At 43.0% G+C, this 17269-nt stretch overlaps 1 protein-coding gene across 4 annotated transcripts in view; it reads right to left on the bottom strand.

Annotated features, from left to right (window-relative positions):
• Nucleotides 1-17269, bottom strand: part of LOC123768654 (trafficking kinesin-binding protein milt) — a 331499-nt gene that overhangs the window by 208619 nt on the left and 105611 nt on the right. For all 4 annotated transcript variants that reach the window (XM_045759303.2, XM_045759302.2, XM_045759300.2 and 1 more), the window contains exons 4-5: nucleotides 16254-16358; nucleotides 2869-2970 (exon numbers count right to left, since the gene is read on the bottom strand). In XM_045759303.2, the coding sequence (XP_045615259.1) occupies nucleotides 2869-2970; nucleotides 16254-16358 (207 nt within the window). The remainder of the gene's footprint in view (nucleotides 1-2868; nucleotides 2971-16253; nucleotides 16359-17269) is intronic.

Below are 17269 nucleotides of genomic sequence, written 5' to 3'. Positions count from 1 at the left end.
CACATTCAAGATTCTCAAGGGAATTGATAGGGTAGATAAAAAGAGGCTATTTAACACAAGCGGCACAAGCACAAGGGGACACTGGTGGAAACTGAGTACCCAAATGAGCCACAGAGACATTAGAAAGATTTTTTTCAGTGTCAGAGTAGTTAGTAAATGGAATGCACTAGGAAGTGATGTGGTGGAGGCTGACTCGATACACAGTTTCAAATGTAGATATGATAGAGCCCAGTAGGCTCAGGAATCTGTACACCAGTTGATTGACAGTTGAGAGGCGGGACCAAAGACAAAGCACAAATAGGTGAGTACAAATAAGTGAGTACATGGTTCCAAGCACTCAAAACCCATTCACTATAATCTACCCGAGGATGGCCCGCCTGTATCGGTCCTTTCATAAAAAATCGTAAGTTTCCAGAATATCTCGTGCTCCAGGCCAGCAGTCTTCCTGCTTCACTCACTCTCACTTTCACCGTTAATAACCAATCAGGTTTTTTGTGCTATTTATGCAACTCTTACTTGAAGTATCAATGATGGGATTTATACTGTCTATAGCGCACACACACACACACACACACACACACACACACACACACACACACACACATTCACACTCAAATTAACTGAATCACTGGCACTCGATCGCGATTAAGTCATAAAATATACCTTTTTTTCCTAGTCTTTACAATAACTATCAGGGAATAGAGTCTTTACCAAATATAATTTAATACAAACTTTCCATTATACACCAATGCATAGGCCTAAACCCCCAGGCCTAACCTTAAAATAAAAGTCTTGTTCTACCATTACGTACCACGCTAAACCAAGCAGCTGTTACGAACCAAACATAATAAATTTTAATATAATTATATACATGAATCGGCTCAAAATAAGAACAAAAAATATTAAAAATTGACCAGTCCAACATAGAAATTTGACCACGCCCAATAATATTTAACAAAAATCACATAGGGACAAAGTTAATTTTTGGGGGTATGTATTTTTATGTATTCATGAATCAAGAGACAATTAATTAAGACATTAATTAATTACTCACCAGAAGAAAGGATCACTTCTAAGTTAGCCTCACACATTTAAACAACCTCTTCACAGCATTCACACGATTCAACTTTCAAAAGCATTCCTCCACGCAGTCGATATTTGAGTATTCATCCCCCTGTATCTTTTTAGGCTGTCGAAGCACCGCGACAGACAAATGCGGAGGCTCGCGGTCAGATAACTCGCGCATCACACGCGACACACCACCACCACTGCGCGAGACACATACGACACTGGTATCAAGCTCGCGCGCTACTGAGTTAAAGAGAATAATATACATGGCGATCGTTTTGTTGGGGACAGGGAGGGGGAGGAGGAGGAGGGAGGGAGATATCTGCTTGCCATGTGCGCGATGATTCCTGGACTCCAACATGCAGTATATCATACATCATACAAGCACGTGTATATCAATCTTGCATTGATTTGCAATGTCTACTAGTGTATAGTCTCGCTGTATGTATAGTGTGAGCAATTTGTGTGGTGTGTGTTAAGCACAGAGTTGTGTAATATTCACAAGTTAGCATCAGATCTGCCATCTAGCGGCGAGAGACTGAACCACGCCATCAGCTGAGCCAAGTGGGAAGAGGAAAGTTCTGAGCGCAGACTCTTCTAATTCGAAAACGTAGTTCATTGTGTCGGGGAACAGATACCCAGTGTGTGGGTACACACTGGGTACCCACACACACACACACACACGCGTACGTTAAGCTTATATCGAAGTCCCTCGCAGAGTCGACAGCCAGGTGAACAGATAAATTAAGTGACAAGAAATGTTCCCAATCATATCTGTCCCGCCTGGGATTCGAACCCGGAACTCACGACTCACAACCTAACACAACTGGAATCCCTAGAACGCATACGTGGAAAGACAATTTCCTGTCACACATTGAATGCATAAAGACTGGAGAACAGACAACAAAATAGTAAGGCTCGATATAGAAAACAGTATGTAGGGCATACAACTACACTTGTAATATGTAGTTAATGTAGTTAAAACAATATGTTTTATACAAGATATGAGACTCAGAAATAAGCAAAGTGGTAACGTCATCCTATAGTTGCCTCGACGGATATTCCCAACGGAAAAATATTATACAGAATCTTGGAATATTTGTTTATGTTTGGTTGTAGGCCTATCAACCTCTGGGGGTTACCCAGACCACCACAATACCTTACTGCCCAACCAGCAAGTATGCTTTGGACATGAACATAGTCCAGAAGTAAACTGACTGTGTATACTCCAAAGAGCTGGGTATATACACGCTAAGGAGCTGGGTGTATAATACACCGAGGTGCTAGGCGTATATACACACAGGAGCTGGGTGTATGATTAATGAGACAATTCATCAAGAACACAAAAATTCCAATTACTGAATGAATTAAAATGAAAATTAAACAATAACAATAAAAAGGGTTCATTATTATTATTATTATTATTGTTATTATTATTATTATTCCTCTTGATTTGTCACTCCTTAAAAAATTTAATTGTCTTCTAATTGCCATTGTCTTCACATCATATCACCTCATCTCCCGGGGCATGAACAGGAAGGCAAGAAGCTGGAATGATGTCGGGAGTTGAGGAATGATGGTCATTCAGTCGGGAGCTGGGACGACGTGGAGAAAGTGATCAAATGGAACCAAACCACTTGAACTATCAGGGATCAGACCCCGACGCCTGCACGGTGGTCGCTCTACCGACCAGTCCAAGAGGATGGGTGGACACGACCAGTCCAAGATGGGTGGACACGACCACTGGGAGACAATGAGAGACGTCAACAAGACACATCTGGGCAAACAATGGGTACTCACCGAAGTATGCCAACGCCCCTTCTGCCTGCTCCGGACTGAGGGCCTCCGCCTCCTCCTCCTTCAGCGCCGGGAAGCTCACGCCCCAGTCAGCGTTCTCGTATCCTGCAAGCACAAGAAGGAAACATTTTACTGCAGGTCCACACATATCACAATCATATATAAATTAGCATAGCTTAATGGATCACCTTCAATCACAATCATCCTATACACGCACTCAATCATGCTACACACGCACACACACACACACACACACACACACACACACACACACACACACACACACACACACACACACACACACACACACACACCGTTGTGACACAAATTCAAAACTCGCAATATAAAGATAAAATGGAAATCTTTTACTAAAAAAAAATCGGTGCATATATTTCTAAAGACAAATCCAAAGGCATAACAAGGCTAAAAATAAACAAGTTCGATAAATACATAGGCAGGTATCTCCGCTGACGTCACCATAAGTTAATATATGTAACTTATTGTTAAAAAATATAACCCATTGTGTGTGTGTGTGTGTGTGTGTGTGTGTGTGTGTGTGTGTGTGTGTGTGTGTGTGTGTGTGCACGCACGCTTGATCATCACGAAAATTTAAACCAGCAATGAAATTAATTAATATAATTACCATACTCGCACTTGTAAAGACAGCCCTTTGCCCAACCTTTTTAACAAATGTATATTGGCTTTTACCCGAAGATATTTTGATTATGACGAATACTCTCATTTATAAAAAAAAGATGGAAAAATCCATAACAATCCAGCCAAGCATTACTTAAAGGCCTAAGTGTCGATCTTAGAGGCCAGAAGCTTATCCTCGACTTGACCACCACACTTCCCAAAGGCTTCACTGATGGAAGAGAGAGCTCCTTGACCCGTTCCAGCTCATCCATTTCCAGCAGCATTCTTGGAAACCTGGAATCTGGTGGCGGCTCTGGAATCTTGCCAAAGTCGGGCCAGAAATGGATGCCTGTCGCTGTTATATAATTCTACGTATACGCCTTCCGGCCTCGGCAGAGGGGAAGGGGGTTTAGGTCGAAATTTCAGGTGGATGGAGACAATGGCTGTCCTGGGAGACTTGGGCAATCAGTCTCTGATATTGGCCATCATTCTTACAAGCCGCTTATGGTCGGAGGTTGGTGGGAGGGGGCTGTGGTATTTATATCTTCAGGACGTTGTTTATGTTTGTCTTCGGTTGTTTATGTCTGGTATATACCAGGTTATTGTAGTGTTCGTGGTGGTGGTGGTGGTGGTAGCATCAGCTGTAGTGGCAGTGATGTTAGTGGTGATACTGGTAATGGTGAAAGTGGTGGTAGTTCAAAGGAAGATGGGGCATGATTCTAATATTGGTATTTCAAGCCAGGACCTGTAACTGGTTTGGTAATTTAGTGCCATTTTTTTCCAGAACACGTCCAATATATACACACCCACCGTAGACAACTCATAACATGGACGTGTAAGTACCAATAAAGCCCTGATGGGGGTCGGCTTCACGCTTAAAGCTGACTCTCAACACACAGTAGGAAGAACAGTGACATTCCCTAAGATAAACACACCACATTCACTTCATAATACATAATAACTTCAATAAATCGCCGCTCAAAACGCTATACTTAAAGAACATAACAAATAACAAAATACGTTACAATCTTACCCGAATCCTGAGACATTGTAAATGGATTCTAGCTTTTGGAGACAACAGCACCGTACTACTCTTGGCACTCAGTTGTGGAGTCAAAAATATCTGTTGGACACCATTAAATATCTGTTAGACACCCACAGATATTCATCAAAAGATTGGAGTGGAAGTTTCAGGGTCATACTGGTCATCAACTGTCCACAAAGCATACGAGGGTTGAAGTCAGGTTAGAGCGACTTGTGTTCCCACAGGTGCCTCAGGCTAATAATATTTCACGTCGAAGGTTTAGTTATACGCAGACGTCTCCTCTTCGTTTTCGGGCTTCGGTCAGACCGGTCGTTTATTCGTTTCGGGGCTTCGTTTATGGGTAGAAATTTCTTCGTTTCGGGGCTTCAGTTATGGGTAGACGTCTCCTCGTTTCGGGGCTTCGGTTATGGGTAGACGTCTCCTCGTTTCGGGGCTTCGGTTATGGGTAGACGTCTCCTCGTTTCGGGGCTTCGGTTATGGGTAGACGTCTCCTCGTTTCGGGCTTCGGTTATGGGCAGACGTCTCCTCGTTTCGGGGCTTCAGTTATGGGTAGACGTCTCGTCGTTTCGGGGCCTCGGGCAGAGGCAAAAGCTTATTCTTCCAAATAAAGTTCGCTAATTCATTCGAGACAGACAACTTATTAAATTCTAAACACAGTGGAAAATATATTTTGTCAGTTTTTCAAAATATATTTTGTGCAGGTGCCGAGCACAAGAGGCTCCGCGCGACACCGGAGCGAGGGAAGAGATCACAGCGCCACCGTGGAGGTTACACTGAGGTCTGACCGCCTTCCGGGTCTCCCAAGATGGCCGCGGACAGGTCAGCAGCACGCGACACTGTAGGATCTTTAAGCCAACACTGTAGGATCACTTTATGTCGACCATTTATACACCACGTAGCGTAGGATTTGTTTAACTGATGGTACCACAATATATTAATGTTCATTTAATGCATTGGATCTATTTAGTTCGTTCTGTGACACACACACACAGTTACTACTTTTGTATGACACCAGAACTATTTACTCTGTTCATAGTGTCACATACACAGTAGTTCTGTAAGTCATCATTACGATTTAGTCAGTGACGTTTCACTTCACAACATGACACCTGCGCCATTTATTCCTAGTGTCATTCAGCAGTTACAGCTCCATATGACACCAACGAGAATAGTTCATCCCTCAAGTGTCAACTAGATTCCACAGTGTTACACTGCACAAACAGGCGTCGGTGACACAACACCTGCAACACATGTTTAAAACTGCTCACAAGTTCTGTGCGTTTTTTCAGAAAATCTACGACGTTTCTTTACGCCTCAGGCGTCGTGAGGACGTGCCTCAGGCGTCGTGAGGACGTGCCTCAGGCGTCGTGAGGACGTGCCTCAGGCGTCGTGAGGACGTGCCTCAGGCGTCGTGAGGACGTGCCTCAGGCGTCGTGAGGACGTGCCTCAGGCGTCGTGAGGACGTGCCTCAGGCCACCTGCTGTATCCTGCGTGAGACAGTAAGAGATAACACGACATCGGGAGATTAACGAGAGTTAAAAGTCACGAACGAGGGATTCCTAGTGGCAGTTCAAAGTGAGGTCGAAGACTCAATAATAGTCACACTAATTCAATACATTACGAAGTCATCCTCAAAGGGAAAACAAATAAAGGAAAAGTGCTCTTCAGTGGACAAATCCACCTTCTCGTGTAGAATGTTGGTTCTGACGTTTATTGGAATTCTTCAGAAAGCCGAGATTTTTCCTCGGATGATGAGCTGCATAGTTCTCCCTCTACCTGGTAACTTCCTAACCCAATTTAGCTGGGAAGTTACTAGCCAACTCTACCTGGAAAATTACTAGCCCATTTTACCTGTCATTAGCCCCTGTGGAGCTGATCTTGACCCTCAAATTGTGACACTGTCCTTGACCCTTGACCTGCTTCAGCAATCAAAACAATTCAACGATATAAGACACCAAATGACACTTTCGAGAGTATTGCCGGCAGGTGTGCTGCCATTTTGTTCCACCAGTTTCAGGACCAGAAATATTCAGGAAATAAGAAGTACAATTTTATTTAAAGCAATCTTTCCGGGTCTCTGACCATAGTAAAGTCAGTCACGAAAGATCATGAATAAAAAAACCTTTTACCTGGCCTTGACCTTGTCACGAGAAGTGGCCACTAAGGGCCATCCTTCCCACGACGCTCGACAGTAAATCCAATAAGTTACGTAGGAGAAAGATCAACTTGCAGGAAGAGAGAGAGAGCCTCGCCTCTCCCTGAAGTTATACATTATCCTCTGGTCTCAAACTGTTGTATTTAGTGGCCAACTCGACTACTTCAGCTTCGTGTTATCCCAGCCGTTACAGCATCTCTATGTCTTATCCTTTATTTTTCCCCTTTTTTTAAAGCATAGTTTACGACATCTCGTTTGGTACGTATTGAAAAAGTCAGATTTTACTCGGCAATATGTCAGTAGAGACCATATCAAGTACAGTACAGACTATGTACGTACAGGCAACGTCAGCATAAACTATTTAGATACAGGCTATGTCGACACAAAACAGTATCCAGAGGTTTATACATCTATGCCCTCTTTCTAATATCTTCGTGCAGAGGACGTGACACATCACTGGGTGAGCGTTAGGGACAGCTTACTAACAAGAAGACCTCTGAGAGCGTTATTAGAGCAACGCACTATCATGCTGTGTTCGTCCATGCCACGGTCGCAGCAAGAATGGATGTTATCCATGAACACCCGCTGCTGGATTAACGAAACATCTGGTCCAAGTTTTGAGCCAGGGGGGCTGCATTAATTTTAGTTTAACCAGAAAACATCAAGGTAACTGATTACGTGAAGAGCTGTTCACTTGAGACAGTTAAGCAAGTCCCAGCTGTGTCTGGGTGCAAGTGACAGGATGAACAACCCAGCGGGTTCTCTTCTTATTGAGAAGTGTTGTACATGCTGCTATGGCGGTGTGTCCACTCACAAGATGAGTGGCGCTGCCCAATACTGTCACTATGGCGGTGTGTCCACTCACAAGATGAGTGGCGCTGCCCAATACTGTCACTATGGCGGTGTGTCCACTCACAAGATGAGTGGCGCTGCCCAATAAACTCGCCCCTCGGGGCAAAATTTAAAAAAATGTAAATGTAATACAACTACAAGTACGCATAAAACAGCTTCGAACTGGGCTGAAACGTCGAAATACACACTTAAAATGTGTGTTTTACGAAATATGAAAATTAGCATGTGTCCGCATGGCCAGAATACTACACGTTCCTCACAAGTGTCAGTTTAATCAGACGGTCTCGCCGGTAACCCCATGGAGATCGTCCAAACAACACTTGGATTCGTTTTACATCCGTCTAGCGGACCTGAGAGCCAAGAGTCCTCTCTCCTGCCCCCCTCTCTGTCTTCCCTCCATAAGAGAGAGAGAGAGAGAGAGAGAGAGAGAGAGAGAGAGAGAGAGAGAGAGAGAGAGAGAGAGAGAGAGAGAGAGAGAGAGAGAGAGTCACTTCACGTTACTGTACTCTAGCACTACTCACAAGGGGAAACCCCATGACAATCGAGGGTCAGAGAGGGAAGGAGGAAGACCTCTGGCTTAAACACAGCTCGTGAATATTATAGTTTATAATAATATGTGTACTCATTCCATATTATATTTTTAGTTTCCATTAATATAGTGGTTGTTATATAAATGTATCAAATGAATTGTTTATTTCTGGATACTTTACAAATTTTCTTGACATTTCATAAATATTGTCGAATTTTCCGTCAACGGGGCATTTTTTTGTTCACATACAACGACAGCTTGAATGCCACGTATCTTTCAGATCAAAATAGCCGAGGTCAATACTTTGTGGAGTAAGGCGACCTCCTAGACACTGTGGGTGACCCCATGACCTCCTTGGCTAGTAACCTAGTGACCCGAAGAATTCTAGACACTTCAACGGGAGGAGTTAAGGAACCGTCAACGGAAGGAATTATGACATCGACAGAAGAAATTAAGACGTCAACAATGTGAATTAAGGACGTCAACGAGAGAAATGATGGGAATGTCAGTAGAAGGAATCAACCAGATGTCAACACAACGAACGAAAGCGTCAATTAAAGCATCGTGACAGGTTTCGCTTCCTAATCGTTTCTGTTGCTCCCCCCAACACTGCACAATGGTTATTACGTCAACAACGCCTAAAGAAACAAAGCAGTAACCAGGCTAAAACATGACAACGGTTAATATAGTCCATGTAAGTAACACATCAGTGTCGTTTTCTAGGTTGGGGGGAAGCAGAGTCAATAATGGTGAGCATAAAGCCGCTCTGAGGGAAGCAGAGTCAATAATGGTGAGCATAAAGCCGCTCTGAGGGAAGCAGAGTCAATAATGGTGAGCATAAAGCCGCTCTGAGGGAAGCAGAGTCAATAATGGTGAGCATAAAGCCGCTCTGAGGGAAGCAGAGTCAATAATGGTGAGCATAAAGCCGCTCTGAGGGAAGCAGAGTCAATAATGGTGAGCATAAAGCCGCTCTGAGGGAAGCAGAGTCAATAATGGTGAGCATAAAGCCGCTCTGAGGGAAGCAGAGTCAATAATGGTGAGCATAAAGCCGCTCTGAGGGAAGCAGAGTCAATAATGGTGAGCATAAAGCCGCTCTGAGGGAAGCAGAGTCAATAATGGTGAGCATAAAGCCGCTCTGAGGGAAACAGAGTCAATAATGGTGAGCATAAAGCCGCTCTGAGGGAAGCAGAGTCAATAATGGTGAGCATAAAGCCGCTCTGAGGGAAGCAGAGTCAATAATGGTGAGCATAAAGCCGCTCTGAGGGAAGCAGAGTCAATAATGGTGAGCATAAAGCCGCTCTGAGGGAAGCAGAGTCAATAATGGTGAGCATAAAGCCGCTCTGAGGGAAGCAGAGTCAATAATGGTGAGCATAAAGCCGCTCTGAGGGAAGCAGAGTCAATAATGGTGAGCATAAAGCCGCTCTGAGGGAAGCAGAGTCAATAATGGTGAGCATAAAGCCGCTCTGAGGGAAGCAGAGTCAATAATGGTGAGCATAAAGCCGCTCTGAGGGAAGCAGAGTCAATAATGGTGAGCATAAAGCCGCTCTGAGAGAAGCAGAGTCAATAATGGTGAGCATAAAGCCGCTCTGAGGGAAGCAGAGTCAATAATGGTGAGCATAAAGCCGCTCTGAGGGAAGCAGAGTCAATAATGGTGAGCATAAAGCCGCTCTGAGGGAAGCAGAGTCAATAATGGTGAGCATAAAGCCGCTCTGAGGGAAGCAGAGTCAATAATGGTGAGCATAAAGCCGCTCTGAGGGAAGCAGAGTCAATAATGGTGAGCATAAAGCCGCTCTGAGGGAAGCAGAGTCAGTAATGGTGAGCATAAAGCCGCTCTGAGGGAAGCAGAGTCAGTAATGGTGAGCATAAAGCCGCTCTGAGGAAAGCAGAGTCAATAATAGTGAGCATAAAGCCGCTCTGAGGGAAGCAGAGTCAATAATGGTGAGCATAAAGCCGCTCTGAGGGAAGCAGAGTCAATAATGGTGAGCATAAAGCCGCTCTGAGGGAAGCAGAGTCAATAATGGTGAGCATAAAGCCGCTCTGAGGGAAGCAGAGTCAATAATAGTGAGCATAAAGCCGCTCTGAGGTAATGTATCAACACAAGACAAAGTTGTTCCGGAAGGGTTGTGTTGACGGGATCACACACACACACACATGCTCAAAAATTATCTTTTCAAATGCATCTTTTCAAATGCATTTTGTCTTGTCTTTTTTTTCTGTCTCTCGCTTTATCTTCCAGGATTACCGTACCTCCCTCTACGCCTCGCTTCACTGTTTTCACTTGCTGACAAGACACCTTGTCTGCTGTTCCTCTTTAGGTTCGACCCTTCACCTGGCAGTGCCACGCGGGTCGGCACTCCTGGCACTACCTGTCCCCCACACCGCACCTATCGCACTCACTATCACAATAACATAAAAAAAGGGGTTGGCACTAGGTTTTATAGACGAGAGACTGGAGGTTCCTTCAGAGGTCCGGAGGGCGTCAGGGAGGCCGGGTTGTTGTCCCTGGCAGCCGTGGACCACAGCGTTAGGACAAGTCCGCGAGGCACATGGCCCCGTGACGTCTCAACACCTGCAGTTGAGCCTGGGTGCTGCTGCTGTCACACCTGCACCAGCCACACGGTCGACTCTCCTCTCACACCACCTCCGCCACGCCGGCTTTATTGACACTCGACAACCCTCGATCGCCTCGAAACTGTATCCATAAAGGCGAACATTGCGAGGCATCGCGTGGGTAAGGATAGGAGCTGTCGACCCTATGAGCCCAGGATCAATACACTAGGTTGCATCACACACCGCCACTAGCGACCTCGTGCGGCCGCCACAGCAACTAAGGAATCAATATGGCCGTTGATTTAAGGTTGCCAATTAATTTTTCACAATATTTTAAGGAAACAGGCATACAACTTGCGTAAACTAATATATGAAAAGGAAATATACGAGCCGCGTAATGCATTGAGGCAAAATACTTCGCTAAATATTACATTTTGAGCAGCAAGAAGGCAGTAACGCAAATGTGTGCGACCAGTTCCGTAGACTTTCAACTAAATCTGTTTTATCAACAGAATTCATTATTGTTCGTACCCCTTTTTGGACGCACCACATACTTTCGCTCACAACACACCAGGCGAAGAGACCCACAGTGTCTCGCCTCTGCTAAGTTAGCTTTCAACATCGTTTAGGTATTCTCACGGTGAACACAAATGAGCAGCGTGGTATACAAGTACTTTATATATATATATATATATATATATATATATATATATATATATATATATATATATATATATATATATATATATATATATAATACGGGGCCGTCATTGACCAGTGACAAGTATGGGGAGGGAGGAAAGTGATAAAGGTGAGGATTGTTAATAAAGTAAGAACGATAGGTGTGGGGGATGAAGGGTAACTGTTGAAAGTAAGACGGAGGGATTATGGAAGAGGCCAACGGGATAATACAATAGATTGGGATCGAAGAAAACGAGACTGCGACACACAATCGGTGAAGGGAAGTGAGGAAGAGAAATGAACTCGCGGAAAGGATAGTGGAATCATAGCAGTAGATGAACCACACACTAGATAGTGAAGGGACGACGACGTTTCGGTCCGTCCTGGACCATTCTCTAGTCGATTGTGAAGCATAAATGCGTAGTAGAGAAACTGAAGGAGAGAGAGAGAGAGAGAGAGAGAGAGAGAGAGAGAGAGAGAGAGAGAGAGAGAGAGAGAGAGAGAGAGAGAGAGAGAGAGAGAGAGAGACAGCGAGAGACAGCGAGAGAGAGAGAGACAGCGAGAGAGAGACAGCGAGAGACAGAGAGAGAGACAGAGAGAGAGAGAGAGAGAGAGAGAGAGAGAGAGAGAGAGAGAGAGAGAGAGAGAGAGAGAGAGAGAGAGAGAGAGAGAGAGAGAGAGCGAGAGAGAGAGACGGCGAGAGACAGAGAGAGAGACAGAGAGAGAGACAGCGAGAGAGAGACAGAGAGAGAGAGAGAGAGAGAGAGAGAGAGAGAGAGAGAGAGAGAGAGCGAGAGAGAGAGACGGCGAGAGACAGAGAGAGAGAGAGAGAGAGACAGCGAGAGAGACGGCGAGACAGCGAGAGAGACGGCGAGAGAGACAGCGAGAGAGACGGCGAGAGAGAGAGAGAGAGAGAGAGAGAGAGAGAGAGAGAGAGAGAGAGAGAGAGAGAGAGAGAGAGAGAGAGAGAGAGAGAGAGACAGAGAGAGAGAGAGAGAGCGGATGCGTAGTAGAAGCGAGCACTAACACAGACACCCATGCCGACGTCATCGTCTAAAACAGAGACTGAGCCGTAGTCGTATGGACGGAACAGTGTTCTCTCCATCTCCTCATCTCACGGGGGATCAGAGCAACAGTCCTGAGGTCCAGCGGCGTGTGTACAGATTGCACTAATCACATGTTACTTTGAGGTTACCTTGAGGTGCTTCCGGGGCTTAGCGTCCCCGCGGCCCGGTCGTCGACCAGGCTTCCTGGCTCCTTAACACAAGCATGTACACTAATGCTGCCAATCATTTTGCGTCGAGAGCCAAGATGGAACAGTTACAGTGCCATGTGTGTTTACTAGTGAGTGGTAAGTCATTAACCAGTTACAGGTTCTCTGACGGTCACTCAGCAGAAATCCTGTTCTCCCAGGTAATTGCATCTCACATTTGAGTGCACACTGTGAGTTATAAGGTGATATCTCCTATCTGGCTGTATGATGTTTGGGATGCAGGTATTATCTTCCATCCGGCTGCCTGCTGTTTATGTTGTAAGATGATATCTCCCATCTGGCCACTAAGAACTGAGGTTATGCACTTGGTATCTTTTGTCTGTCAACAGGAAACCAGCTTAAGGTAATGACGTCTCCAGGCTCGCAACCTTGAAACTCTTCATAGTTGTGCTGGTCCGTGTTTCAGTACCCCAAGGTCAGTAAGTTTAATATTGGTTATTCACGGTGCATCTCTTAGTTAATGGTAGGATTACTTTATGTCTTGTCTAAATTGACGACGTTCATTCGTTAATAAAGTGTCTGTTATCTGCAAAATAAGGATATATATGTTTTTGTTACACAAGCTGTGTAGCTGATATGATTTTCAGGCTCCGAGGCCCTTCGTCAACAGTGGTATGTTAGCTGTGTCGTACTTAGGCCTCTTGTAGGCACACGGTCAAGATTAAGGTGAAACCTAAGCAATGTGACGAAGGAAGCCACGAACTGCTTGCTTGCTTGCCTGCTTCAGGGCTTATCTACGTGCGTGTCCGTCTGCCTGGTTACATGTCTGCCTGGTTACATGTCTGCCTGGTTACATGTCTGCTTGGTTACATGTCTGCCAAGTTACATGTTTGCCTGGTTACATGTCTGCTTGGTTACATGTCTGCCAAGTTACATGTCTGCCTGGTTTCATGTCTGCCTGGTTACATGTCTGCTTGGTTACATGTCTGCCAAGTTACATGTCTGCCTGGTTTCATGTCTGCCTGGTTACATGTTTGTCTGGTTACATGTCTGCCTGGTTACATGTCTGCCTGGTTTCATGTCTGCCTGGTTACATGTCTGCTTGGTTACATGTCTGCCAAGTTACATGTCTGCCTGGTTACATGTCTGCCTGGTTACATGTCTGCCTGGTTACATGTCTGCCTGGTTACATATCTGCCTGATTGTCGTCTGCAAATCAGTTTGCCTGTCTGCTTGCATCTCTGCTTCTCCATACACCAAGGCATGAAACTGCCATATTTCTACCTACTTTGAATATCCCATTAAAAGCCACTGAAACCCTAGCACACCAACTAATGGGTGGGGGATATGTTAAGTCTATATGAAGAACTTATAATCTATTTATTAATTCCCTATTAATTGCCTTCCCACGTAACATTACTGAAAACTCGTAATTTGTATTTCATGAATGTTTTTAATGTTCCAAAAAAATGTGAAGGGTTATGTTATTACGGATTTCAATAATTAATTGGAAATCCTGACAAAGCCACTGACATTCCGATTAAAAAACTATTTATGACGCGTAATTCCAGTACACTATATTAATGAACAAGTCAAAGAGGTCTAATTCTCAGTCAATTTCCTAAACGTTAACCAAAAATCACAATGTAGATAAGTTTGCCCTGCAAAAATAGATAATACCGTACAAAGAAAATTATGAATAAACTGAAAGAAAACGTGACCAGTTCATGGAATAACTGAACTAAAATTATTTTACGTTACGTATTATTTCATTACTTGAATTTCAACCTGAAGATCAGTATCTTTCTTATGGACTAGATTGAAACAAGAAGTCGGCGGCTTGTCACAGGATCTCCCCCTTTTGTCTCCTGAAGATTTTTACTGTAACTGAATTCTGAACTTGGCATTTACGGCTTCGACGGACAGGCAGTTCCATATGTTTATAACCTTTTGGGAGAAAAACATCTGTTTTCTGTACTACATTGTGGCTTGTTTAGTGTTCAGATGTTGTCCCTTGTATGCGTCGCATGTGACCTTTTAAGAAACGTGTCTGGATTAATATCCACCGATATGTTCAGTATTTTGAAGGTGTCGATGAGATCAGCCCTGTCATGTCTGGTTTGCAGTGTTGCTAGTCCTGTGGCCCTCGCCCAATCCTGGTGTGAGAACTGTCTTAGTACTGGGACAATATTTGTCACTCTGATGAACTTCATCCAAAGCAAATATGTCCTCTTGAAGGTGAGGTCTCTATGCTTGGATACAATAGTCCAAATAGGGACCCACCAGCGACTTTTGTTGAATGCCCACTTTGTACTCAGTGAGGAAATGGAGCTTATTTGGGTACTCAGTTTCATCATGTCCCCTTGTGGGAGTACAACACATGTTAGTCTGTCATTATCTACCCTACCAACATGTATGGCTGTGTAAGGTAGTATCATACTGCTCTTGATATGATAGTTTTATTCATTTATTTATTTATATATATATATACAAGAAGGTACATTGGGATTGTGAGGATACATAGCATAGTAATTACATTCTTGTAAAGCCACTAGTACGCGCAGTGTTTCGGGCAGATGTTGTGATGTGCAGTGTTATGCCCTACGCCTACAGTACATGCATTTCCATGTACTGTAGGCGTAGTGCATAATACAGTCTTGCATTTTTCAATATCAAAAAGCATTTGCCATTCATCTGACCATTTGTGGATTTCATATAGATTTCTTCGTGTGTAAGGCCTCTATATCGTTTTTGCTTCCTATTTTACCATATATCTTAGTGTTATCAGCAAATTTGATGATGTGGCTTGTAATATCCTCACATATTTCATTGACGTATATGACAAAAAGGAGGTTGGCCTTAGAAGTATTGTAGTATCCCGCGCACCATTTTTTCAGATTCATTTTCATTTAGAACGACACTGCTTTTTTCTTTTAAATATTGTTTTATCCATACTAGTATTATAGTAATTATACCGTGTGCTTGTAATTTATTTGCCAATCTTTCATGTGGTGCCTTATTAAAAACGTTGGAGATGTCCCTGTATGTTACTTTTATTGGAAGTTCTTTGGATAGTTTTTATCATTATCAAAAAATATGAGCAGGTTAGTTAGGCAGAATTTATTTTTAACAAAATATTATTGTGTTTGATTTGCACGGTGCATTAGCTTGTGCACCGTGGAATAGTGAATAATTCCCCAGCCTAGGGTTCTCTCCATGGAAATTTCCATTCTTCATTCTCTTATGGAAATGTTCCATAATTCTTCCTTAATGTTCCTTAATGTGTCTGATCTTTCTATTGTATACTCAAATGTGTTCATCCGGTGTGTTGGCTGATTTTTTATCGTTAATATAATTTGGTTGGTCTCATTTGATTCAATGGCACAGTTTCTGTTTACTATATAATTGACAGCTTTAGTAGCAATACTAAAGCGATATTGTAAGTGACATTAAAGTTCATCATTCAAAAACTAATTAATCATCCTTCATATTTAATTTCAGTTTTGATGAAAACAGTAAACATTAGTTACACCAACAGAACTCCTGTAAAACAGGCTATCACTCCAAAAACTCTACCTCTAAAATATTGTGCGATAATTTGTTAATGAAAACACAATACTGCCACGTCAGTAATCAGCTAATTACTGACATTAGCCTCAACACAGAGGCAAAGCACACAGAGACGTGTATTTCTGTCTGCTGATAAACAGTCAAAAGTGAAACTCACCAGAAAACTCGGTGAGTGTGTCTGCGCGTAGCTTGTAGCGAGGGATCTGCTCCTGCACCAGACTTATCAGCTCCACTTCGGCGACATTTTCACCGGTACACACATCTGAAACATACGTCTCTCTTAACACAAGCTGCCTTATAACATTTAATAGTAAATGAAAACAAATCAATCTAACTAAAAGTCTAAAAGTCTTTGAACAGACCACAGCAGAATGAAGACAGCTACATTGTTCAGCTACATATATATATATATATATATATATATATATATATATATATATATATATATATATATATATATATATATATATATGAAGGTGAAAACATGGGGGGATACATAAGGGATAAACATAGGGGCTGCAGAAGGCTTATTGGCCCATACGAGGCATCTCCTATCTAAACACAAAGATTAATCCAGTGTAATTGGCCTGTTATGTTGGACATTGTCTTCTGTGTTGGCATCGATATGTTCTTGTCTTGTCCTTACTCTCATGGTGGGTAGAGTAAATAGTTCCGTGATTTGGGTGTTCATGGTAGGTCGCTCTATTCTTATGTGAATTGCCTCAAGAATTTGAATATATATATATATATATATATATATATATATATATATATATATATATATATATATATATATATATATATATATATATATATATAAGGAAAAAAATAGCCAGAAATATCCTAACAGTGCAATGATAATTATATGTAAATCCTACAAACAGGTACCTGGGAGTGAGGCAACTGTTGTATGTGGAGGTACACTTGGGAAGGCCCCGTAAGTCGGCCTTGGGAAAGGGGGACCTCAATATAAATCTAGAGTACATATATTTACAGGCTTTCTGTCCCAAACAAAAACTAATTATTATTATTGTCATAATTATTATCATTATTGAGAAAATCCACCGGAGCCGTGTTGAGGATTCGAACCTATGTGCTGGGTATTCCCAAATGCACGCGCTAGACAGAACGAGATATATCACGATAAAGTGATTTCTCTGTGTATCATTATTA

The sequence above is a fragment of the Procambarus clarkii genome, chromosome 83, assembly GCF_040958095.1.
Source record: "Procambarus clarkii isolate CNS0578487 chromosome 83, FALCON_Pclarkii_2.0, whole genome shotgun sequence".
In the NCBI taxonomy this organism is placed as follows: domain Eukaryota; kingdom Metazoa; phylum Arthropoda; class Malacostraca; order Decapoda; family Cambaridae; genus Procambarus; species Procambarus clarkii.
This window is presented reverse-complemented; position numbering and strand designations above follow the sequence as displayed.